At 38.3% G+C, this 27244-nt stretch overlaps 1 protein-coding gene across 1 annotated transcript in view; it reads right to left on the reverse strand.

Annotated features, from left to right (window-relative positions):
• The window catches only part of ntrk2 (neurotrophic receptor tyrosine kinase 2), a 78901-nt gene that overhangs the window by 32237 nt on the left and 19420 nt on the right, over positions 1–27244 (reverse strand). Inside the window, exons 10-12 of the mRNA XM_022757633.1 lie at positions 26098–26117; positions 24785–24820; positions 24356–24455 (exon numbers count right to left, since the gene is read on the reverse strand). Of these exons, the coding sequence (XP_022613354.1) occupies positions 24356–24455; positions 24785–24820; positions 26098–26117 (156 nt within the window). The remainder of the gene's footprint in view (positions 1–24355; positions 24456–24784; positions 24821–26097; positions 26118–27244) is intronic.

The following is a 27244-nucleotide window of genomic DNA, read 5'->3' on the forward strand; positions in this document are numbered from 1 at the left end:
GCAGATCACCTGAATTTTTTGTGTAAACTCTTACTCAAAAAATAAATAAGGATGTTGGACCAATTGGAAAAGTGTCTGCATGAAAGCACAGCTTGAAAAAAAAACAGGGAGAACTGAGAACTCCTACACATTGTCTTGATGGTCTATTTATTAATTCAGTGTTTTGGTCTGTGCTTTACTGTCTGCTTCACATTTTTGCATTTGTGAGATTTACATTTATCAGCATAGGCCACAACAAATGGATATTGGTTATTGTTATATGTCCTGAAATTCCATATCAGTAAATCTGTACTATCTGTACTATCTGTAATATTTAACATTATAGAAACATACTTGAAATTCAAAACCTCTGTTTTGCTTTAAAGGTCTTCCATGGACGTTTTTGTTTTTCAAAGAGGAAAAACTGAAAGGTCTTATTCAACAGCAAAAAATGCCAATCACAACTTCCTAGAATCCAAGTTGACGTCTTAAAACATCCTCTGCAGCAAGAATTTTTGCAATCATCATCAAAATTCTTCTATTCATCGACTAATCAATAAATCAATTGACCGTTTTAGCTCTACATTTTATTATACAGAATCTATTAATAGTAAACTTTACCTATTACTGTAAAGATCATTTATATGTCATGTCAGGGATAAATAGCAGCTTATGATGGCAAATAGCCTTCAAATAAATGTGTAACTTTGAGCCTAAAATGCAAAGAACAACAAACAATCAACAAAAAGTTTTGAAGAGAAACAATGACTACTACTGACAAAGAATAGATTGTATGATGCATGGATAGAGGGAGAAGGGCAGAGAAAGAGCAGAGAAACAGTGGGATGGATACAGTAGATGGGTAGAATTTCCTCTACACTGCAGTTAGGTAAATGTCCACGAATCTGCCTGTACAAGCCAGAAATCCTCCTCCTCTTTGGCCTAATGCAGAGGCCTATCACATTCCCCTTTCCTCTGTACCATCCACTGGTAAAAATAGACATTTCCTCTTCTCTCTCTCTCTCTCTCTCTCTCTCTCTCTGCTTCTGTCTCACGTCGTGTATCTCCTTTCCCATCTCCGTGCATATGTCTACCACCCCGCTTTCTTTCGTCATCCTCCTCTGTGTTACTTCGTCGTTGCCCCCTCAGTCTGATCTTTTCTATAAATAATATTCTACCCACATTCACCTTCTCATATGACACACTGGGAGACCAATGCTTCCTACTTAAAGATGTGGGGGGATAAAAAAATAAATCTCAGTATTCTCAATCTATTCAACTGACTGTGGTGGAAAGCAACAAAGTCCATTTACATACTAAGGTAAAAATTTGATGTACTTTACTTGAATATTTGCATTTATGCCACTTTATGCTTCTGACTCCACTAGATTTATTTGACAGCTACTTTCTTTGCAGATTAGGATTTTATATGTTTTACATCTTCTAACACATTGTTACAGATTAAACTATCTAAACGTATATAAAAGTGTTAACAGCCTACCCAAACCAGCTTCACTTGCTAAACTATAACACTGAAATACTTATTCATTATTGCAGCAGTAATAATAACTGAAATAATATTTACAGTGGTGGGAGACGTATTGAGTTCCTTTTAAATAAAGTTAAAGCACCAATTCACCAATGTAAACACACTGGATTACAAGTAAATGCCCTGCATTCATTATTAACAGTAAAAGGTACTTAAAGTATCAAAAGTAAAAGTATTTGTCTTGCAAAAATGATAATCTGTGATTAATCTATTATTATATACGACTATGCATCAATGTGTGTGCAGCTGGTTGAGGTGAAGCAATAGTTTGAACTACTTTATGCACAAAGATATGGTTAAGTGTAGCGGTTCCCAACCCAGGGGTCAAGCCTTATAAATAAATGAGGGGTCGTGAGATGATTAATGGGAGAGGAAAGAAGACAAACAAAGTTCTGACACAATAATTTGTATTCCTGTTTTTAGAATTTTCTCTAACCTTTGGCTTTTTGTGGAACAATGGATAATTTTAACTCTTTGTACCAAGAGCAGTTATTTCAATGAGATCGTATGAGAAGTTTAATGTTGACAAGGTGAAACTGCCAAAAACACACAAACATCTGAAACATGACAAGGGGTGTCAGGTAGACACTGCAGAGTCACAAGCCACAAACGTTAAACAAAGTATTGTATTTTATAAGCTTACGTTTATAACGTAAAATCTGAGAAACAACCAGTAACTGCAGCTGTCAAATTAAATGTAGTGGAGTAAAATAAACAATATTTCCATCGAAAATGTTGTGACATTGAGCTTAAAATGTAAATACACTGAATACTTCTGCCACCGTTTCCCCAATGCTTCAAGCATAACCCATCAACTATATGAAAACAACTAAATTCCAGTGACATAAAAGAAAAAAAGAAATATTTGTGACGTAATTTGGGGCGGTGGGAGTTCGTCACTCCCAGCAACATTCTCAAAGGGTTGAAAAGGAAAAGCCTTAATGACAGTAATGACAATGAAACATTATTGCTTCCTACAGTTAATAGATGGGCCGAGTCAAAGAGGCAGGGAATGAAAAGATGATTTACAGAAAAGAGGAGGTACAATAAAAAGAGGATTTGGATGTGGCATCACTTTCAAAGCCAGAATGGACACAGATTTATTCAGTTTCATTTATTGTGTCTTACTGAGCCTTATGTTCCTGATAAATAAAGGAACACTCAGCTAAAAAAATATGCATTGACACAGAGACGCACACCTAAAAGCTATTGCACTCTCAGATGAAAAAGACACATTTACACACGAGGGACGCCAATAAATGATTTCTTTTATTGAAAAGAAAAAAAACCCTGTCTTTCTTCTGAAGAAGGAAATATCTTTTTCAAATGAGCCTTTTAAGCAATTACAAAGAATCGTCTCTTGAACGCAGCTTTAATGTCAGTTTATGGAAGAGGATCATGGCCTACAAGTCCTGGTAGCTACAAATGTAGCAATTTTTTTCTGTTTAGCTTTGTCTCTATGCTGCCCTTGACATGACTTATAATTCAGACATGTTTTTTTGTATCCTGACTGTGGAGAGGTATAAAGGTCATCATTGTGCAATTATGTAAATGTATTTTTTCTGTAAAATGCAGGGGTGATATTTATGGATGGTGCTGCAGTTAGGGGACAAACCATTGCTGATGGAGACACATGAAAAATGAGGTATGGTAATGTCTGCAACAACCACAAGATGGTAAAATGGTCACTTGATAACAGTTCAGTTATAAAACAATAATATTGTGTATCAGGATGTCCAAAGGAAATAAAAAGGACAAAATAAAATAAAGATAAAACAACATTCACTTCCAGTTCAAAACCTATTATACTGTACTGTCCCAGTGTTAGCATTTTTTCAATTTTTAGCTCAAACGTCTTCAAAACATTTCCAATAAAATCTAAAGTATGCGATTTACAATGGTCGAACAAACATAAACTATGTACAATTGTCTGCAAAAAAGAAAAAAATCTAAGCAGTTCAACCCTATAATAGGAACTGTAAGGGTTTACAGGACAATAACTCATAGCTTCTGAATTGCACCTTGCTGTATTTTGTTGGACTGTAAGGAGCGACACTGGTTATTCAAAACCCCATGAAAATATAAGAACATACAGGACCAAAGTTAGCTTAAAATATGGACCAAATATTTCTCTTGAAGCTCCCAGTGAAACAAATCCTGATTAAACATAAGTATAAATCAGCTTCACACTTGTTTTTGTTTTAAAGGAAGAGTTTGACATTTTGGGAAATGCAGCAGCCATTTAGCTTAGCTTAGCACAAAGACTGGAAACAGGGAGAAACAGCTAGGCTGGCTCCATCTAATTGCAACAAAATCCACCTACTAGCACCTGTAAAGCTCATTAATTAACACATTACATCTTGTTTGTTTAATCCAAACAAAAAGGAAAGTATATTTCACAAAATATCCAACTGTTCCTTTAAGTTGTGGACACAGTAGAGGTCATCTTTAACTTATCTTCCCATGTTTATAAGCCTGTTATTTAGGCCTCTGAATGTTCAGTTGGTTCTCATCAGTGAGTTTAAATACTGGTCATGTCACATTTGGTAGATGCTTTTATCATGTGGTTGATAAAATCCACTTTGCACCCTTTGCACTAACCAGTGATTAATGCATACCTTAGAAAAGACTTTGTCATAGTAAATGATCAGGCTATAACATATGTACTATATTGTAAAACACAAACAAAAAAAAAGCATAGCTTTAAGTTCACACTTAGCAACGGCCACAAATCTGAACTGCAAAAGTTACATTCATGTTGCTGATGAAGCTAAAATGTTTGAATATTTCATAAGCAGACTGTTAATGCATCTGGTTGAAGTTTTCCTCTGTAATTCAAAACACACACACTGTCTGTCTCAGTCTGTCTTTCCTTTAAACACACACAGACTGATCCATACACAAACACACCCTCAGTAACACCACAGACGCACAAACAGACACCCACACTTCCCAATCTTCCCCCTCCATTCACTTGTTATACTGACTGTTATCGTTAATTGCCTCTGGGTTATTTTTAATTGATTTTGTTCACCTTTTGTTTTTATTTATTAATTTTGTTGCATTTTTTAAACATTCTTCACTCTAATGGGTTTTTGATGTCATTTGGTTTCTGACGCCTAATTAGCACTTTGGCAGATTGATTATTTTTTCCCTTTCTTCTAAACCCCAAAGGGATTGTAATATGGGGTTTTCTTCTAATTATGAGCTTTTTACTCTCTTTGTATGAATACACAAGTGAACTAAACCTCCAAACTACACTGACTGTGAAAGTTCAACCAACAAATGTTCCCGTTTGCTGACAGTTCCCTAATTCTCCTAAAGAATTCAATCAGTCTCACAGTACAAAGGCTTCAGAGAGCTTTGGGAGTATATCTCAGTGTTACACTAACCTATCATTTCCCTGGGAAAAAAACACCATATATTTCTCAGAAGTAGTTTAAAGACACTTTCAAAATCACTCCAGCAGTAAAGAAATGAACCTTTAAACTGAAGTATATGTTAAGTATAAACACTGCGGTTTAAACAGCATGGTCAATGAACACCACTTAAAATGTGGGTTTTATACATCAGTGAAAGTGCACAGCCCCTTTTTTTCTTATTAATGGATGTAGAGGCTGCTCAAGCGCACACGCTTAAGATAATGTGATATAAAAACATGAGCAATCTCAAAACATAGGATGGTGCTTTTCTTTTTTTTTTTTTCCGATTAAATTTACTGACCACTTTGGATGTCTGGGGTTCGGGATAAACAAGGTTGTACTCTATTAAACTGTGATTTCTTCTCTCACACCAGTGAAAGTGTCTTAACCCTGAAGCCCCCTAAATCAAATATTCTCCCATACATCTGCCCGGACCTCAATTTCAGCCAACGCTGCCTCTCTCTATGCATGTGTGTGTGTGTGTGTGTGACGACACAGAGTCATCCCACATACTGACATGTGCAAATATGGTGGACTGCACGAAGTAAAATTCTACCTATATGTGGACATGCCATGCATATGTGATGCACTAAAGCACTCAACATGTGCATGCGATTATTAATTCATGTGTGCATTTGTGAATATAAGCATCTGTCCTCCATAATGTAACTGAGATGTATAATATTGTATCCTGTGGTTCTAAAACATGGACACACTGAAGAAAGTGCATTAAGATTTTAGATATTTATGTCCAATGAAGCCCAAACTATTCAGGTTTCCTCTGTATTCTGTATGTTCCTGGGTCTTTCTCTTAACTATGTGACAGTGTACATATCTGTATTATTATAGCCAGATGTGCATGCATGACTGCATCTGTCTTTCAGAGAGGAAAGGTGGGTGGAAGGCAACTGATGATTAATTTAACAGGGACTTCAATTTATGATCTTGTGTGTCACTGTGTGTCTGTTTTGGATACTGACAAGGTGTATGTTCCCTAATAAGTTACAGACAAGGCATGTAACATCTTAAACATCTTGCACTATAAAAAGAAACCCCCCACCCCCCAAAATAATAAAATAAAATAAAAAATTGCAACCAACATCCTTTGATTTATAGAGCCACAAATTTTCACTGTAACTCAGCTGCTGGCAGTGGAGGATGAGGAAAAGAAATCTGTTTCATGGCGGATGTGTGGGGTGTTTTGACAGGTGTAGTGAATACCTGCAAAACTAATTTGACAGTTATGCAGCAGTTTAACAGCGCAGTGGCTTCCAAACAGTCAGGTAGCGTGCTCTGCCACTCCTGGTGTTAACAGTCTGTAATAAATAATTTCAGAAACCTGCCCAACTCTCCACATAGTTATCCTTTTTAGCATTAAGTTGCACACAAGAGCGAGGTAATTGGAAGTGAAGTTATTTTCTCTCAAACTCATTCCCATATCTCTAATCACTTTTATTACTTGTTCTAACTGTGACTTGCAGTAGCGCAGGCCACTCTAACAGAAAGATGCTGCCAAATTCAAACAAAATCACTTTTCTTCTTCAAAGCCACTTTTTCTTCCCCTGTTCACAAAGTAGTGTTGGTACTCGCTTTAATGAGCCTTCTTCAAACTGTTCTGCTCTGTTCTTTCAGTTCAGCAGGATCACTGAGAGCCAGTGAAACGGCTGAAAGTCTCAGTGTTAGAATTTGGGATACAGATGATTATACAGGATAATAGAGGGTCTGAAGATGGTCTGAGTATAAACAAGACCTTTAACACACCATTGTTCACAAAGTTAGGATTGTGAAGTGTGCATGAAGATACTTTGTGGGTGAGCTGGTCCTCATCACTACCGGGGGGGGTGGGGGGGGGGGGGGGTTAAGTGGTAAGGCACAAAATCAGCAGCAGTGTGTTTGTGTGTGTCTACAGAAGGTGGGATGTGTATGGAGGTGGGAGGCATGTGAGTATTTGGAGAAGATGTAGGTTAATGGCTGTCTCCGTCCCTCCGATCTGAATAATTCATCCAATGGGAGGCTTTTATGTGTCTCCGAAGAATCTCTCTGATTGGTTGATCGGGGCTGCAGCATCTCAGCGCTCTACCTGGTTCTTCTACCTTTAGAGATTGATAATGGACACTATCCACCTGAGCACTGTCTGTGTGTCTGTTTGTGTGTGTGTGTGTGTGTATGTCTGTGTGGATTTGCACAATCCTGTAACCCCTTACAGAGCCTACTCCCTTCATTTCTTATACATTTTTTTGTTTTGTTGGTTGGATATGTGGATGCCCCTCTCTCCCTTATCGTCGCCCATTCCCCATTTTCTCACTCCTAGTTTCCTCCCCACTCTTTCTCTCTCTCTTTCACAAACACACTCTCTCACACGCAAAGACACACACAAATGCACATTCACACACAAGCAATCTTTCTCTCTTTCTTTTAGTCTCTTGTGTGTCCGTCTCGGTTAACGTGAGACCACCTCCACTGGGATGTTCTGAAACAACACACAGCCTGAAGGGAAACACAAAAAAACATAAACGATAACAAAAACCAAGACAACTGTAAGAAAAGAAAACAACACAACTGTAAAATAATAATAATAATAATAATAATGATAATAATATTGAGGTTCCTATTACAAACTGCATTTACAGGAGAAGTTGCTGGTAGTGTCAGTAACACAGAGAATTACTGTATGTTGCTCAACATTTGTTATAAAAGTTGTTTCTGTAATGTTACACGGTAGGATGGAGAAAGAACACAAGGCTTTTTGCTTTATGCTTGAAATGACATTTAGTCATTTCAATGCTAAGAAAAGCAATGTACTGTGGGGTTTTATGCCAGTCTTTCATATACAGTTATTTGTTAATAACCTTGTATTGTTTTTCCACTGTGAGTAAAATATTTTCAAGGTTAAAAAATCTAGTATTAGAACAGAGAGGTTTAGTAAATTAACCAGATGTTATTCACAACAGAGCAGCACCAGAATTTTTTTAGTCACAATGCTTGAAAATAAAATACAGTATTTATCATATCTGGAACCGGAACCATAGGCTCAGAAACTGTGCTTGCATATGCACAGGGGTTACAATTTAGAAGAGGCTGCTATGGTAGTTTCAAGATCATGATCAGACCCAGAAACAGCAAAGCTGTGTCGGTGATGGAGGCAGAGACATGGTGGTAGAGCATTGCGTTAAGACCTGGGTACATGACTTCACTAAGTAAGTTTAAGTACATCCGATAGGGATTGCAAATTTGTGCACCCTAATACTGGGAGTTTAAAAAACTGAACACAAGTCAGGAAACAAACAGGCACTCAACAACAAGACTAGGAGTCTCCAGCCTCGCTACTCTCTATATGAGGCTGCACTGAACACGAGGCACAGCTCAGGCTGTTGGAAATGTCATTCGATTTAGGTAATAATATAAAGTACTCATCAGCGTCATTAGGATTTATCATCTGGGGACCATGAGTCGAGACAAAATCTCTAGTTGTTGAAATAGCCCACTAACATTGTCAAGCATATTTATTTATCTATCAGTTATGCACCAAAGGTCACAGTCACAGCAGAGCAGCTTCCCATTAAAGTCCCTGTTTGTTTAAAAAATAATAATTTACTCATAGCAGGGGTGAAGTGGCCTTTTACCAAAATATGAACAATAAACTCATTGATCCCACACACACACACACACTTTAAAGCACTCAGTCATCCCACTGCGACCCAATCAATGGCCACACTCATACCCACATGTATTGTTACTTCATACCAGAAAGCACAAAGGGCTGTTTAACATATGCAACTGTTTCGGCTTCCTGCCACACCTATATGATCAAAAACACACACATCTATAATACATAAAAGATAATCAGCTGCATGTTTCTTTGTAAAATTACAGGCTGATACCAACACCTGGTATGTCACCGGGGGAGTCTGTGACAGCCAAACATAACGGCCTTATCTGTGTTGGAGGATTATGTGTGCATTACCAACCTGTCCGTTTATGACAGAGGCTGAGCCAGCCAAAAGAAATAAACCCTCTTTGCTGAATCTGACATTAAGGTTCAAATACATTCCAAATATCTGAGTGAAAATAAGGAATGTCACCCAAAAAAGGAAAAAAAAAAAAACTGGCCAGAGTTTGTGTGTGAGAAAATTGTTGGATAGAGAAGTGAGTCATGTCTGGCAAAACATCAAACGGCTGAGCGGAGAGAGATAGAGACGAGGTAGAAAGAGAATAAAAGTCAGATTCCAGGTGTGTCACAGCAGTGGTTTCAATTTAATTTCATGTAGCAACTTCATGTCCTCAGGGTCTCCGTTACATCTCTACTGATTTCCTGCTGCAGCGCTACAAATGTCTAGATAGTGCAATAAAAACACCACTTCTTATCATTTGGACTACACTTATTGTTTGCCTTTGTATCTCCCACAGTGTCAATAGCTGAACAAGTTGGCATAACTTCCCTCTAAAACATTCAAGCATTCAGTTTAACAGTGGAAGAGGTTCTTGTCTTGGTAAAATGTCATCCTCTCCAGAGTGGGAGCAAGAGAGAGTAAAGAGGTCCACAGCTCCACTTCACTTTCTGTAATAATTAAAAATATCTTATGGTATTAAGTGCCTGATATTTCACTCAAGAGACATACTGTAATGAAAGAACATGAATGTGTGAGTATCAAATAAGATTTTTCCCTTCTTTAAAATCTGATCAGACAAAATGTATTTTGTCCCTATTTTGAGAAAGAAATGGTAGGAGTGGCATAAAAGCCAAATTGTGACAGAAATACAGAATGTAGAGCACCATGAATATGAGATGAAAACCCCATCATTAGACAAGAACTGACAATTTTGCAAAATACTGCCTCCTGTTCAATGACAATGTTTGTTTCTTACGTCCAGTGCCACCCGTTTTCCAAATTTTCACTTTCTACAATACATGAGGATGGCAACAACGGTATTATTAAGATTAGGAAAAGATTGTGGTTACTGTTAATAAAAAAGGGGAAGGTAAACTGCAAAGCTGTGATTGGACTTGGAGTCAAATGCAATACATGCCTGTCCACCATCTCAACCTTTCTGGCTCCGCACATAAAGAGCACACTACTTCTTCCATGAATGTTACAAGTGAATTGTGAGGTGCCGATTTGTTCACTAAGGATTTGCTGTAATTTTGCATGGGCTATGGGATAAAGTCCTTAAATTAGACTGAAATAATTAGTGTAACTCCTGTAGCTCCTATCCAGAAACTAATGAGGACCAGGGGTTAGGAGAGTCTGGGATAGTGGTGATATTCATCCTCCATTAGCATCTGTGGTTGCTTGGTTGAAAAACAGCACTAATGAATAAACATGCAATACTGAGGGATACATCCAGATTGTGTTTAATCACACAGTCACTGAAAACACGCTTATTATGTCCTGTCCCAAAACAATTTCACCACTGCTGCTGCAGGTCTGAGGGAGAAGGATGTGTAATTAGGCAGCCTGCACAGTGGAAATACAGTCAGACCAGGCAAGTAATGCCTGAGACGTCTGTCAGGACAGGAATGTAAAGGAGAAAACCATTCGAGGCAGCTGACAGTTTATGACTGAGGACAGGGTGAAGCCAGCCAAAAACAACAACCTGCTTTCCCCCTTAAGCTGGCTTCATCATTTCTGTTTGGTGGAAGCTGAGAGTGAAATTTGCAGGATGGCAGCAGACCAGAAGTAAACAAGAAAAAACCAACAAACTCATCACTAATACTCACTTTACTACCACTAGGCAGTGACTATAAAGACAATAACCTCACAGTTAGGCCCCCCTAAAGGCTTCTTGAGATTCCTTGCTGTGCCTCTGTCACACAGTCACCTCATAACAATCCACCAGAGACCCCTTTCAGCCTCTAATTTGTACCTAGACGCTAAGATGCACTGATTCAGCTGAATACTTGTGTGTGTTTGCAGCGGAGGCTTAGTGGATTAACAATCCCAGGACACAGAAGAGGAATGTAATATCAGAGCAGTTTATTGGTATCACAGAAAGTTTCCATGTGATGGTTTATGCATTTAACAAAGCCAGAACTGGGTCAGGGCCCAACTCCTCAACTGCAAAAATACCTGTAACAGTGCAGAAAAGTTACAGCTGTAGACCAGAACGTATACTAATATAAATGAATTTATTTATTGTAGATGCCAGAAAGTAACACAAGTCACATGGCTTCACCTCAATCCAACTTTCAGAGGACCATGGTGAGGTGACAAAGTCCCCAGAACAAGCAAGAAGTGGAAACTGCTGTGGTACAGACTTAACAGAGCATCACCACTGGAGATAAAACGTGTCTGGTGATTGATGTTGGTTGTCCATTTACTTTCTGTCCCCTAAAGTTGTGTGTGTGTATATAAAAAGGAGCAATAATGCCTAAGCGGTTGGCCTGATGTGGATTTAGACATTCACAGAGTAAACCTGAACCTCATAATCTTACCTCATGATCATAGTTTTATTATTGTAAGCTTAGGAGAATTGAGCCAGCACAAAAAATACTAACTGAACTCATACTTCATATGAAATACTGGACATATACTGTTGTATATGGAGTGTTGTTGAGCAGTTCTGTGCATCTAAGGTGTCAGATGATAAATTAAATGTACAGTCACATAGGTCCCTGTGTGCATTTTCTCCTTCATATGTGTGTTTATAGACCAGCACCTGTTAAGACGTTCATACCAGCAGCTGGCTGTTGTTTGACTTACTGTTAAATATTTCAAAACAAATACATTTTGGCACTTGATGTCTCAGGTTTTTGATGCTCAGTATCTCAAAGCAGCACACATCCCTGATTCAAAGTTACAATTTCATAGTCAAAAATCCAAATCAATGTCATGTCTGGCTGCCAGTCATTGTGAGCCCTTTTAGGAGGAGTGAATAATGTTTTTCATCCTATGACTCACTTCATAAACAAAGCCAGTAAATGGGGCAAAAGATCTCTCAGCTTGAGGCAGCATGCTGCAGTAATGAACTCCGGATTAACGATTTGACGTCTTTTGCTCCATCTCAGTCTCGACTGCTGACTTCAGTCAGTCCCAGGTGTCGCTTCATGTCGCCACGTGTGTGTTTTTTTGTGCGTGTGTCTGAGGGTAGTGATTCACTCCTCTCCCAGACTCAGCTAGTAATAATGATTTAGTTTTGGAGCAGCGCAGGTTGGCAATGACGTAGGTTGCCATGGCAACAGTATGCAATGGGCAACGGAAGTCGACCATGTCACGCTGCAGACCTTCTGACAACTACACACACGCAGACACGCATTTTCTGTCTGTATCCCTCCAACAGACTTGCTTTTTGTCTCTTTGTCTCTCACTTTCTCTCCCCACACACACACACACACATGCGCACACGCACACGCACGCACACGCACGCACGCACACACACACACACACACACACACACAGTAGAAGCAACTACAGACCATTTGTCAAAGCTATACACTGTTTACAGAGGAAAGTGTCAACAGGCAGCTTGTTGTTCAGTGCTGTCGGAGGATTAGCCTTGTTTCACTTTTTGTTCATTCTGTCTCATATTTGTTGGACAACGATCAGACTGTGATAAACACTGAGAAAATGATACATCTCATCACTGTAGTCCAGCGTTTTCAAAGGCTCTACACAAAGGCTCCATGATTTGCTGCAGTTACAGCTACAACACAGGTCATCGGTTGTTTGTCTGTTTTTGTCAAGCTATCATTCATTTCTTTAAAAATAATCAATGCATTTTGCAACACTAATTTGCATTAGAACTGAAACGATTCACGGATTGACAGAATATTATTCGCAAACTATTTTCATAATCAGATTACTTTTTTTGTTTGGTTTAATTGTCTAAGTAAATAATAAATCTCTGGTTCCAGCTAAACTGAATATTTACTTGTTTTCTAAATGCCTATCTAAATATCTATCTTCCTACAGTTGTTTGGACAAAACAAGCTATTTACATTAACTAGGGCTCCGTGACTATTTTCAGACAAGACCAAGGTATTCATCAATTAATCAACAATGACAGAAGAATTAATTGATAATTAAAATAAATGTTAGTTTCAGCCATAATTTGCACATTCCTGCACTCTGTTCAGCTGATTTCAATGTGGATTTTACAAAACCTATTTCTGTGATACAGCGCCTACTTTATTAGTCACATCGAGTAACAAAGATTGCTTGTGTATACAGTTCTTACATACACAAACATACTTTTCCCTCAGATTTGTGTGCACCTTCTGTCTGTTTAATCAGCATTTTCTCAGGACATACATTCTGTGCATGTCAGCTTCAGGCTGCTTCCTGCTTGGTTCTGTTTTGTGTTGTCTTATGTCAGCTAAGAAAACCTTGGGAAGCTCAGCAAAATCGTAGGTCTTGGCACTGGACCATGGGCTGGACCTTAGGAAACACTGTAATAAATCCAACTGGCTGCTCTCTGATGCTGCCAACACACAGTATGTGCTGGTGTACCAGGACGGTTCGTTTGTTCGGAAAATTAAGACTCTGTTACACAGGTATGAACATGTGCTTGTGCATGAAGAAAAACAATCAGAACTCTGATTGACTGTCTTGAATGTGATGTTTGAAATTGAAGACTTTCTTCCTACTTTCTTTTAGTCTGTCGCTTTCATTTATTGATCTTTCTCTCCCTCCTTCACAAACCAAGATTTACTCTGTTTTTCACAAACAATCATGTTCCCACTGTCCTCAATCTCCGCTAACACATCGCAAACACTGTCAAATCCCTTCATTGAAGTTCGTAGTGAATATGAATCCTTTTCACTCAAATGTAACATATAGAAAATATACAAACAGACATAACCTGAGCCCAGTGGGATCCTCATCCGTGTATCTTCAATTTGAAGATGAAATTCATTTTTGATTTTGCTTAGTTGAGGTCACATTGACTCGGACCCAGTATATATCTATTCTGTGAACTTTTGATCTCTACTTTCTAATGAGGAAATGAAAAACTGCTGATAAGCCCCTTGATGAGGAACACTAGTGCAGAGATTTTGAACATCATACATGATAAAAAGACAATCACCCTACAGCACTCCTGCCATTCAGATACTTGATCTTTAATTTAGTCTTTAATATATATTTAATGTAAATTCTACTTTTCTTTAGACATATAGACTTTTTTCCCCAAAGATAGACATGTAAGAAAACAAAAGAAACACAAATAAACTTAACTGCACAGTCTTGTAAAATGGTAAATATCTCTTCTTCTTCTTTCTCTGACCAAATGTCCAGAAAATGAGTCAAATTTGTGTGGTACAACACCGACTGAAATGTTCATACACACACAATAACACGCTCTTTTGACTGTAACATCTGTCTATTTAATCAGCATGTTCTCAGAAAATATGTTGGTCGGTTTTTCTGGGCACGTCAGCTTTGTGCTGCTTCTTGTTTGGTTGTGAGTCAGTTTAAAAACACATGGACAGCTCAGCCAAATTGTAGGGCTTGGCTCTGGACCATGGACTGGACTTCAAGAAACAGTAATAAATCTAACTGGCCTGATGTGTCTCTGTAATACTGTAGTACAGCACAGTTCTCAATACAAGGATGTTCTGAAAATTAAGACTCTCTGTGGGACATACAGGTATGAACATGTGCTTATGCATAAGGAAAAACAAAAAACACTACTCTGATTGACAGCGTGCCTCTAAGACATCTACTTCTCTACATCTATCTTCTTCTTCCTCATTTTCTCTCCTTCACTTTTATTAATTCTTTGTTTTTCATTCTCTCTCCATCCTTCAAACACCTACTTTTACCCTGTCATTCACACACATATAACCCCCTATTCCCCATCTCCCCTCCGCACACACACACCCACACACATGCTGCAGAGCAGAGCTGCTGACCTTAGCATTAGGCAGTGATGGGAAGGCAGGGCCAAGAAGACAGAGGCATCCTGGCTCAGTCTGGACAGGCAAACGATCAATTAGCCCATCAATATACCTCTATCTGGTGTAGTGCTGTTCCAAATCACTCACTCACTTTCTCTCGCTCTCTCCCTTCCATCTCTTTTTTCTCCTTCCCTGCCGTGCAGAAAATGCTGCACAGATGCACGACTATAAAACACAAAAGCAGCAAGTCACAGTAAATGATATTGGCATGCATCTTTGCCAGCTCTCATACATATTCAGGAAAACAGGGGACTTTTCTGTGTGTATGTTTGTCTCTTAGCCACTTGAGTATCTGCCTGAGTGCTGCAAGACTAGGTGCTGATCGATAGCTAAAGCCTCATTAACATAGACCCTGCCATACAGACATTCACTGTACTGCCAAGAAAAAGCCACACTGATGCAACATGTACACAGTCTCTGGCAGCAGTGACATTAACTGAGCGACCGGCAGGGCTCCGAACAACAACGCACTGTCATACTGTCTGAGAAAAAACATCACACTGACACAATGTAAACATATATGCAGTATAAATGTCTACACACACACAAATACCAGAGGTGTGGACTCACATGACTTGGTGATTTTAGCCTTTTGACCTACAGTGACTTGGTATCCTCCCTGAGCAAAAATGAATATTTTAAGATGGTCATGTTAATTGTTCTGAAAAGATGTGCCAAGTGAACAGTAAATGCGCTAGATACATTTAAACAACATGTTATGTAATTTAATCAACTTCTGCTGCTCATCTCTATCAGGTTTTATGTACAGGTTGTGATAGCGATTACACTGCCACTCAAAACTGCAGTGTTTCTGCCTTCTCAGCAACAGAAAGTACAGTATCTCAAGTAAATCTCTACATTTAAGTTATATTTAACTTTTGTTTGCCGGAGAGACGGATGTCTGGAACCTCCTGCTTAGCCCGTTGCCACCGCGGCCTGACCCTGGGGAAGCAGAAGATAATGGATGTATGGATGGATGTTGAAAGCTGTGGATAATCAATAAAGGATTCAAACCAGGATTCAGATTTGATATATGCTACAAAACTCCGTGGCAAACCTGCTTGTTTTGTTTTGTTGCTTTGCTTTGTTATAAAATGTATGTTTTAAGACATTTACTAATTCTGTAAATTTACTACACAAACTGTTACACTATTTAAAAAATTAAATCCATTTAGCATAAAATGACTTCTTTATAACCTCAAAGCCAAAACATGTCCATCTTGTTATCTTAACATCACCAATATTAAGATATGTGAAATATGTGCTACATCTGGTAGATGAAAGTCATTTTCTTGCTCTTGTTGGATGGTATGTTTATTATCATTGAATCGATGACCTTCAAATAAGCAAGTAGAAACCGTTTTCTACAGAAAATTTTCGACATGTTTTATTTTTCTCATCTCAGAGATGAAACCATTTCCATGGTGTGGTGGATCACTGAGTTCATTTTGTGGAAACATTGGCACCGATTGAGCAACACTTGAGCAACAGCCATAAAAATGATTTCTTTTCTTTCTTTTTTTTTTTTATAAAATACTTTCCAAGAATAAGCAATGTTTATGTAGAGATTACATGAGGGTCAAACAATTCTTTCTGGTTTGATCAATGCTCAAGGGTCATCTGTGCCATCTGAAAATAACATTAAAAAATTTCAATTAATAAATTACAGCTGCCACCAGAAAACCTCACATCCTAGACTTTGGTATCTTCAGTGTCCTAAATATGTAGATAAATATGTAGATAGTGCATGTGCTGACGCTTCATGACCCCCAGGTTTCCTCATATGCATTTAAAGACCATATATGTTCTCTGATATGCACGTGGGTCATCTATGGGAGAAAGAAATAAGGTCACACTTAACATTTCAAAGTGCTTTCTTTCTGAAGTGTAGAATAATCTAATTTAAAAACTCTCGTATTTCAAAATGGAAACAAATTCTAAATCATCAGCTGCTCTGTAATAATTTCATCCGTGCCCTGCACAAATTGTACATATACATAATGTCCTGTTCCCACACTGCACTCCCAGTTTCAACTATCTAATTTTTCACTGCTCTGACTGTTCGCAAAGGTCAGGCCGACCAATACAAGACAGGAAATGATGTGTGGCTGAACAATGGACTCCCTGACAGAGACGAGAAGAGAGAGAGACACCAACTGATGGTCACTGCCAGTTCTTTGACCACAAACACTTCCCCTTTTCAAAATAGACCATCAAGGCTTTTTATTGTTTGATTCATCACATGGGTGCTTTCACATCCTCTTAAAAATAATAGAAAATGAAACCATGGGGAGCAGTTTAGACGATGATCAAACCGTGTTATCGACTATTTCAACTAGGTTCCATTTCCTGCAGTCAATTTATTTACGAACCAATTTCTCCAAAACAGCTACAACATTTTTCGAGTTTGATAATCTTAAGTAAATACTGTTAGGCCGGCGAGTGGTATGTTTGTCCAATCAGGTGCAAGAGTGGTTAAAGTAAACAATTAGAGAATTTGTCATATTGAGCATAATATTTGAAATTATACCTATTGCCATCACATTCATATTCAGTGTTACACAATAAGCAGTGATGTGTTTCCATCCTGCAGAAAATGCTTATCTTTTACATTTTGTAAACTGTCAACCTCTTTTCTGGATTCATAACCTTAAACACTTTAAAGAATCAGATGATAAAGAAATCAAAATTACATTTTAGATATTTGGCTGCAATTCCAAAAAGATATCCCAAAAATAAGCATCTTGCAAATGCAAATGGATCTCTAAACAATAAACTGATGTGTACAGTTCAAGAGGCACACGCACCAGAAATCATTGTGAAAAGCAGTAAAAACAATCACTTTAAAAATTGCCGTGTATAGCAAATAAAAAGCTGCAGTCAGGAAAGTGCGCAGACAAGATCTTCAGGCAACATTTCATTTTGGAAGAGAGCAGTTTCCATTTTCAGAGCATTTCAAACGATCACTGCCCTCAGGATCAGCCACAGGCATTTAGATTTTTCTTCCTCCAGCTCTCAACATTAAAATCTACAAACAAACTGTTCCTTGAAAAACTTGATCCAGGACACAAAGTGTAATAATAAACCCCACCAGGACTAAAGCCTTCTTTTCTAACAATCTATCCCTCTATGTATGTCCTATACCCGGGGGTCACATGGGACCAGAGCCTATTCCAGTGTGTATTGAGCAAGAGGCACGGCACAGTTTACAGGCTCCAGTTTTACCATGTTTATATATTTACAATTTTTTTTAATTTAAAAATTTAAGTATAAAAGTAGCAATGATTACTATATAAATTGCTACAGCATTAACAAACGAAAACTGCAGTTAATTAAAACTTGGGTTTTGTTTTGGTAGCTCCATCCATTGGTTCTTTTAAAATTGCTACAAAAACATCATTTTACTCTAAGAAACTTATTTGTATTGCTCTCTTTTTTTTTGTATTATTCTTCTTCTGTCTAGGTGCAGTTGACATAATCTACCCATCTGATTTGACAAAGGTTTTCAATAAACAGGTTCAAGCATAAGCAAGAGACCCACTTGCATATTTAGTGTTTTCACATTTTCTTCGCACACAGCTTGTCAGATCCGAAATTGTTGTGGATAAACTGCATGGCAGTTCAGGTATGTATAGTTTCAATGCAGCGCTTCAGTGACAAGTAAGAGCTTTAGACTGTTTACTAAAATAACCCATTGACCTGCAAACATGTTGTGGCAGTTGCTAAAGAAATGTCATTGTAAGAAAAGACTGTGGCACCCTGGCAGACATCATTCAAACTTCCCAACCAACTGACCTTTAATATGTCCTTCTCATTTATCATTGGCTGAAAAGACACGAGGGATGCTGTTGTCTGCTATTGTTAAGGCTTACATACAAAGACGCCCAAACGCACATACACCAACTGCAATACCCGAGTATGCTGTGTATTTCAAAGATGTTAGACATGCCAGTGTCATGGCTCTAGGGATGGTGATGTCTGCCCACCATTCTGGTCTAAACTGAAATATCTAGTTACAACAACTGGAGGGATTGTCGCCAAATTTACACAGTCACCAGACAATCGTGCTCACTTTGGTCTTCACTTTATTTTCCCTCCGAAGCCATCATGAAGTTTAAGTTTTTCTATTGACATTCAACAGCTATAGAATGGTTTGCCATGGATTGACATTCATGTTCCCCAAAGGACGACTAATAAAACTTAACATCGCCTGACCTTTCATCTAGGGCAATCTTCAAGTCAAAATTTCTCTTTATCCAATACTCTGGTTTATGAACAAATACCTACAAGGCTAATGACATTCCTACCATTCCCAGCTGTAGTTTGTGTTTACTAATATGCAAATGTGAGCATGCTAACATGGTAAACCAACATGTTCAATATGCTAGCATGCTGGTTTTAGCATTTTGACTCTTTTCAACTATTTCCTTTCCACAAAATAAGTCAAACAAATCAATGTTTACTTTTGTCTCAAGAAAAAGACCCATACAAGAACTTTGCCTGAATTAAATATAGTCTAAAATTGCCATAATTACATTTTAAAATCAGGTCTGATCAAAAAATAAGACCAACATGACTAAGAATCTGACCAGGTTTTCCATTCCACTTTTCATCCTCCTGCAGTACTAATGAAATTATTGACATTTGATACTCAGAACTAATCTGAACATCAGCCTCTTTACTTTGTGGTTCAACTCATTCAGTTTTTCTTCCTTCGCAAAAGTTTGGTAGGTGAGTGGTGTTCATCAAAAACCTCAGGAGCTGCAGGCAAAAGCTGCTTTTCTGCAGGGAGAAGAAGAATAAGAAGAAGAAGAAGAATAAGAAGAAGAAGAAGAAAAGAAGAAGAAGAAGAGGAGGAGGTGGTAGGCCTAGAGTGGAGCTCTGCTGACCTTGAGGGTGTCATATCGATTGATCAACCGGGAGGAGCTGTGTGTGCATGTGAGAGAGAGGGGGAGAGAGATGAAGACGTGCAACTCCACCAAACAAGAAGGAAACTGAAACCTGCACTAATGATGAATCATTGATAAGTGGAGGTCTTTCTCCTTCCATCTCCTTCCTTCTTTCAGCTTTTCTTTTTCTCTTTGCCTTGCTCTATCTCACTTTTTTAACGTCTGCTCTAGCTATGATGTCTTCTGGTTTCTCCATCTTTTTTCCCCATGTTTTCGTTTCCTTCCTATACTTTCCCTCAATCTCCGGCTCTCTCTCTCTCTCTCTCTCTCTCACTTCCTTGCTGGCTTTCTCTGTTTTTCTCACTCTCACTTCTTGTCAAATGTCAATTTTAGCATTCACTCTCTCTTCCTTTCTGACTGTCTCTCACTTTACATTTACTGTTTCACCCCCCCCCCCCCCCGTCTTGACATTTCCGTCTCGTTCTTGCATCAGAACTCAGCTTTATGTTCACGTTTCCCTCCCTACAGGTGCTTCGAGGGCACAAACACATGCAGCTACAGCCTTCCCTCTCTCACACTGCACTGTCAGAAATGTTTTCTTTTTCAGGAGTCTGCCGTTAGTTTGGGAGGGTCGTTATGTATAATTTTGTGGAAACTGTTAGGCTTCCAACAGGCCTATTTAAGTTCCCCTGCTCTCATTCTGTCTGTTTCTCAAACTCTGAATCATTGAGTTTTCATTTTCCATTTTGCAGCCAACAACATTTGGACTCAACTTTTTGCTCTGTGTAACTATGATCATCTGTACATATAATTTGTACTTTGATCTCTCTTACAAAATGTATCTTGATTTCAATGAAACTTCCTGTCATCTTTGATTTCTCCATGCACCTCATCTCTACTGATATAACAAAATCTCCAATACCCATGTTAATTTTTGTCAACACTTCAGTTTGAATAACAGCTGTTGGCACTTGAACGTCCTCATGAGCCAATCTGTGGCAAAGGGGATTCATCCAGGATACAGCTCCTGTTTTTGTTAGGTGAAATGTAGCAGCCTTAGTGTGGTATTTTGGGGCCAGAGTCAGATGATGTAGTTGCTTCCTCTTGTGGCAGACCACATAGTGGACCACGTAGTCTCACTAAACCTGATTTGCTTTCTCTCCAAGAACAGAGGGCTGTATTGATCGGATAGTCTTAGCCTAATCTGTAAGCAAGTTGGATCTTAAACAATTCTGACAAGTACCATGAAAACAAAGAGTGCAAGAGAATGTTCACCATTCAGTGGCTCAATCTTAAATCAAACCCCTACTATGATCCTCTAACTTTTAAGCGGCCAATAATTCATGTTGTTTCTGATCCAACTGGCTGAACTGGTGCCTGAAAGCACTATGTCTATCCAAAAACAATCATACAGTTGACACACACCCCTCTGTACTTTGTGGTTTTATTTAACAGTCATTCAATACAAATTGCTCACAGCAGGTCTTAGGATCGTCTGTATTAACTGAGACATACATTAATTTCTATAAAGAGCAATAGTTTGAAGAAATTCCATTTAGCTCCATTATATAACAGTGGTGGAAGAAGTCAATTAACATTAATTTTCACCCCCTGAAAATGATGGTGAAAAACTTAAAGCTGCTATTAGCAGTTCATCCTCAGATTTTCATTATCTCTTAACTCGTTCTGTCTTTATTGCCGGTAACCTAACTGTTTTGGTTCTCTCTCACTGCACCGCATTTAGCGGGTAAAGCTCAGGATATTTCCCTCAGGAGTTGGTGGAGACCAAACCAGAGCTATGAAAGAGTGTGTACTGAACTCACCTTCGCCATGTGGCCACATACATGACTCAATAAATGCTATTCAGGTTTAATATCAAGAGCAAAGACAAGCAAGGTAGCCCAGTATTTCAGCTGTTAAGTCTACATTCTCAACATTATCCACATGGTTAATCTTTCATTTAATCCATTTTAGTTACTCCCTTCTGCCAACACAAGAACACTATAACAGCTATAGAAGGTGTATAAAATAGCTATCATATGTGCGAGGAGGGTTAACTTTTACCAAATGCTGCCCATGTGTTATTGATGAGAGAGTCTGCAGATTAATGCAGTCAATATAAATAATGTAAACCAGCTACAGCTTTTACTTGATTGTCAGATAGAGATGGAACAGCATCATCCAGAGTCGGTGAGGTGAGCTGAGCTTTTGTCATGCACACCTATCCAATATGGCACACTGTGTTCACACTTTCTGATCACAATTTCCTCATCATCGTCAGCACTGACTGTACTCGTGGGGGTGTGTGTGCGTCTGTGGACATGTGTTTATGATTTAGAAAACCATGTTGTCATGGCAAAGTGCTGTTTGTGTTAGATTAGCGCTGACAGTGTGCTGCCATCTGCAGTTATATTTCTGTTGTCGAAGTGGCCTTTGGTCATCAGGCTGGTAAAGGACATATGTAAGGGTTTCAAACAAACAGCGGATATGTGGGCACAACTGGTGTTGCTGTGGATTACTCACAGCTCTCCAACTTTCCGTCTGACTCTGCTGGTCATACTGACACCACTATCTCTCTCTCCACACACTCACCCCCAATGTCAACATGCTGCAGGGCACATACATCTGGATCTATGTGGAGCACGAGGGCGGGACCACGCCGGGAGAGGAAGTTATCAGTGGAAAGAGAGACTCCAGGGGAGCAATCAGAAGGACAAAACTGTGATGTGACCTAACATGCTACACACGAATAGAAGTGCATACATGTGTAAAAATGCTTAGACAAGAAAACATACATACATACACGCAAATGCAGATGTATAAGGAATGTCAAGAGGAATTAGAGAAATCATTTGCCTCAGAAAAAAACTCGTTCACCTTTCCTGGAGAACGAAGAAACCACACACACATGTACACAATGTATATACTAGCTACTCCATCTGTCTTCCACCCCTCCTCTCCGGGGAGCCATAAATCAATCGCTGCCAAAATACTGCACCTCAACATTGCAACCAAGAGTGACACACATAAATGCACACACACATTTATATGTTTTTCTCTACATTTGCATTCACTTTTTTGTTTGGTAATTTGAATGTAAAATGGGAACCTTCACTGCATCAAATGCAAATGTTTCAAGCGTTGCCAAAAGGTTATTTATTCCTAAAACAACTGTGTCTTTACATAGCACAAAATTACTTCTTAAGAATTTTGAATCTTTAGTTTGCTTATCATGAATGCATTATGCCTTTCCAACCGAAGTGAACTAAACTAAAGTCAACTAAATGGACACAGAAAACAGATTCTACACCCACCTTATGTATTTTGGGATTTTCACACAGCTAAATCTTGAATCACAAACAAAAAAAAAAAACAGCATAATCATTATGTGCTGTATGTAGAAATAGGAGGACTGATGGAAGTGTTGTTCAGTCGTTATTGTTAGTTCACAAAGAATGAGAAAATATCAGCCACATGTCAAAATGAGTAAAACAGAGACAAGTCTGTTCTAGTAAGTCAGTATGATAATTTCTACAAGAGAAAATAAATTAGTTGCAGTTGTAGCCATTCCAGAAGTTACACATTGTTATAAAAATGCTTTTTGAAAACTGTGTTGTAAAAAAGATAAATGGTGTGTGTGTGTGTGTGTGTGTGTGTGTGTGTGTGTGTGTGTGTGTGTGTGTGTGTGTGTGTGTGTGTGTGTGTGCGTCAGAGAGAGTGAAGGAGGGCTTCAGCAATGGCTACCTCAGTAGTTTTTGACAAAGATGACAGAGTTCAGTTTAGTCAACATGCATGTTATTCACCAGCAGCACTGAGACCCAGGCAAACTCCATCAAACAGCAGCTGTTTTCACCTGAACAGGATAGATTCATGGACACGTGATGGTCTGCATATTGAATGAGATCTACATACAGTATATGACATGAAACAGGAATTTTAGTGTCCCAAGCCCATTAATTCATTGAATGATCTGAACAGCATACATATAACTTTTCCCATCTTGGACTCATATTCAGCCCCAGATTATCAACTTCTGACCTGTAATAACCACTGCAAGGAAAAAAAGTATGATCAAGTCTCCCATAAGTGAGTCTTAGATATTTAGCAACAATTAGAAAAAGAAAACATTACAAAGTCGAAATAGTAAGTGGAAATGTATACTTTACATAATGCAGTTAAAAGTCCAAGAAGTAATTTTTTTACCATATATACAGTAGCTAAACTGGCATTTACCATTGAAACGTTAAACTTGTCGACTGAAATCTGAATTATGTGTGCTATGTGCTCCGCAGGTGATTATGAGTAATAAAGTAACGACCAATTTTATTATTTGACAGCATCATAAAACATCAATAAAATAGATTTAGTTGTCTCCAATTATTCCCTATATTGGAAGTGATTTCAGGCTCAAATTTTTTGATTTTGGTTTTTGGGGGCAAATCATTTGATTTAGTTTTTTATGTATCCATGAAGCCATCCATTTTAGACTTAAATTACCCAAAACTTTGATCTAGACATCCAAACATCCTTAACAGCAATTACCAATATTTTTTACATTAATCCTGAAGTGTTCATCCTCCCCCACAGGGTGGATGCCACTGAGATAAGTCAGAAGTCTTACCTTTGATGCCAAACTTGGAATTTCCTCCAAACTTGAGAATAACCAACATTAGCAGGAAACCAGTGAAGGCTACAGCGGCGATGCCCACCACCACGTACACCTGCACAATGAGAAAGTGTAGTTATAAACCTACTGAAGAGATGAGAAACACACACACAGACAGCCGCACAAAGCCAAATGTCATACACACCAGCAAACAAAGGTATAAGCCACAGATTGTATTTATATCACTGTCCAAGAAAGGCAGATTTTCTGAAGTACTGCTGCATCTTCATTGTGTTGGGTTCGAACAGTTTCTTATAATGCTAAAAGATAGGTCAAACTCAAGTGTTTTTTGACAGGTAACAGAAATAAATGACACAAAAAATAGGTTCAACATTCAACAGCTGACATTCAATAGCTGGAAGAAAACAGTGAGATGTGACTTACTGCGACTCTATCCTCAGGTGGGTCTACAGGGGGACTCTCTATTCAGGAAAGAGAGAGACAAGAATCAATAGAGAAGAACAGCCACTCAAGAAGTGATGTGTGACCTAACATCTTGAGTAGATATTCATAATATATGATTTATTGGTCATTGGCTTTTGTTAACATTGAACAGATTGCACACCGGGTGAATTTAGTACAAGGCGGTTTGCATTTTAGTATTTTCAGCAGTTGTCCGATTGTAACTTAGCAACCATAACTAGGCATAGCAGGCCTGTAAAACTTTCTTTATATGCATGGGGATGTATGTGATACTCAGAGATTAGATGGTGGTTTCTTTTTTTTTCTTTTTTTTTTTTGTACCCTCGCCAAAACCAAAAATACAAGAACAAGTGTGTAGGCTAGTAAATGGATTAAACAGTGTTAATCTGCTCACTAACTGCAAGCAGAGTTTCCAAGGCAAGTGACTTTTAATACTGCATTATTATGGAAGCTGGTGTTATGTTAAACTCTGTTCACCAGTTTCCCTCTCATATGAATAGCATTTCCAATAGTGCCCCATAGGTTAGGGCTTAGGTTCGGTTATGGTTAGGTGGAGCACAGAAAACTGGTTGGGGTTAGGGTAAGGTTAGGTTCAGTTTAAGGTAAGGGGAAACACATGTTGACAGACAGACAGTCTTTGACACAACACTGATCCTACATGCTATCAGAATTTAAACTAACATTACAGGTTCTTTATTAGATTTGGAGAAGTTGACACTCCAGCAAACCCAGCCTCAAACAATTAAATATAAATAATTTATGCAAGTATGTAAGCTAAACGGCTAAACAGCTTTATCCTTATCATACTTACAATACTTGGACTAACTAGCTCCCCACTAAAAGACCATGATGTTTCTTTATTTCCATGTCCATGGATCATCAACCAGACAGCGCAGACTTTTTGGCTGGAACATGCAGCTTTAGCCTCAGTATTTTAGCACATTATCATATATGTTGCCTTCCAGTGCTGATTTAAGTCCCTTTTCACAGGGTTCTCGTTTTTCTCAACATTAAAAAGTGAGCCAGGAGCAACATTTTCAACCAGCTCATTGAGTTATCATTAGCTTAATGAGAATGCTAGCTACAGCTGATAAAATAAGAAGTCTGCTTTTGTCTATGAAGGAACCATTGTTTTCAAGAGTTATTAAGAATTTTGTGGGTAAATCTGCCACAATGACAGGCGTAGCAACAGAAACTAACCGGGGCTGGCTTAGTCAATTCAATGTCAATTAATTAAAATATGATGCTTGGACGAGTGAGTAAATAAAAGGCACGACAGTACCTGTGTTGATATCTGCAGGAGGAGAGGTGTTGGAGAAAGACAACAGAGACAAATTAACTTCTGAACATATCATCATATTTCAAGTGTAAATTCTTTGAAATGCACCTCACAAATAATGTTATCTGTCATGCCTGTTTTCTTTCAAAAACAGATTACACAAACACAATAGACAAAGCAACAAACATTCAACATGCACAACTTGACAGTGTGGAAAAAGAGATAACATCAACCCTAATCCCTAGCTGCATGGATGTGTAGGTATGTAACGCACCCTCAGCAACTTGAGAGAAAAAAGAGAAAGAGAAAGATTTCTAAAATGTAATTTGTATCAATTAATGAAAATGATGAGATGTTACATATAAAAACATTGATCTAAAAACACAGACACTATGAATACACTATGAATTTAAACCTGATGTGTTACATTTAACACTTTTACAGTCAATAAAAATATTTGCAGTGAATATTCATTTTACTCACCATAATAGTAGGGCTCCTTCTCAGTTCCTGCACATGACGACAACAAAAAAAAAAGATTAAATTTGGTCAAATACTGAATGGACAATATGTACACAGGAGTTTCAAACTATATAGAAATATTAGATTCCTCTAGTGGGTTGGATCAGACATACAGTACACATGTACTTGTCATGTTGGCCGTTTGCGTGATATACCCAATAGGCCTTTTAAGTCCAACAAAGTGTTAGTTGCTTTATTCCAATGTGCAGATACTCATGATTTGTACCTTTATTGATACTATAATCCTGCACACAACCACCTGTCTACATCTTAATGAAACGCTCCATGCCCAAGTACTGTATATCTTAGTCATGTGTACTCTTTCTGCCTAATTATTTACACGATAAACATAGCCGTACATGAACATACTTTAATATGCAAATAACAGCTTGAAATCTGTTGACGTACTACCAATAATTAAATATACAAAACTGTACCTTGCCAGTATGGCATCCCACTTTTGGCTTTCATGCCGACAACCAACCCCTCATCATCAGTCTATGCTCATCTATGGACCCAGATTGAAAAATGCATACTGTATATACACAAGTGTGCATTCATATTCAACCAGTGAGACAGCACCAACGAGAGGTTGGTGTTTTAAAAGTCTAAAGGGTGAG

Source organism: Seriola dumerili, unplaced genomic scaffold (assembly GCF_002260705.1).
Source record: "Seriola dumerili isolate Sdu_G_001 unplaced genomic scaffold, Sdu_1.0 BDQW01000290.1, whole genome shotgun sequence".
Taxonomy (NCBI): domain Eukaryota; kingdom Metazoa; phylum Chordata; class Actinopteri; order Carangiformes; family Carangidae; genus Seriola; species Seriola dumerili.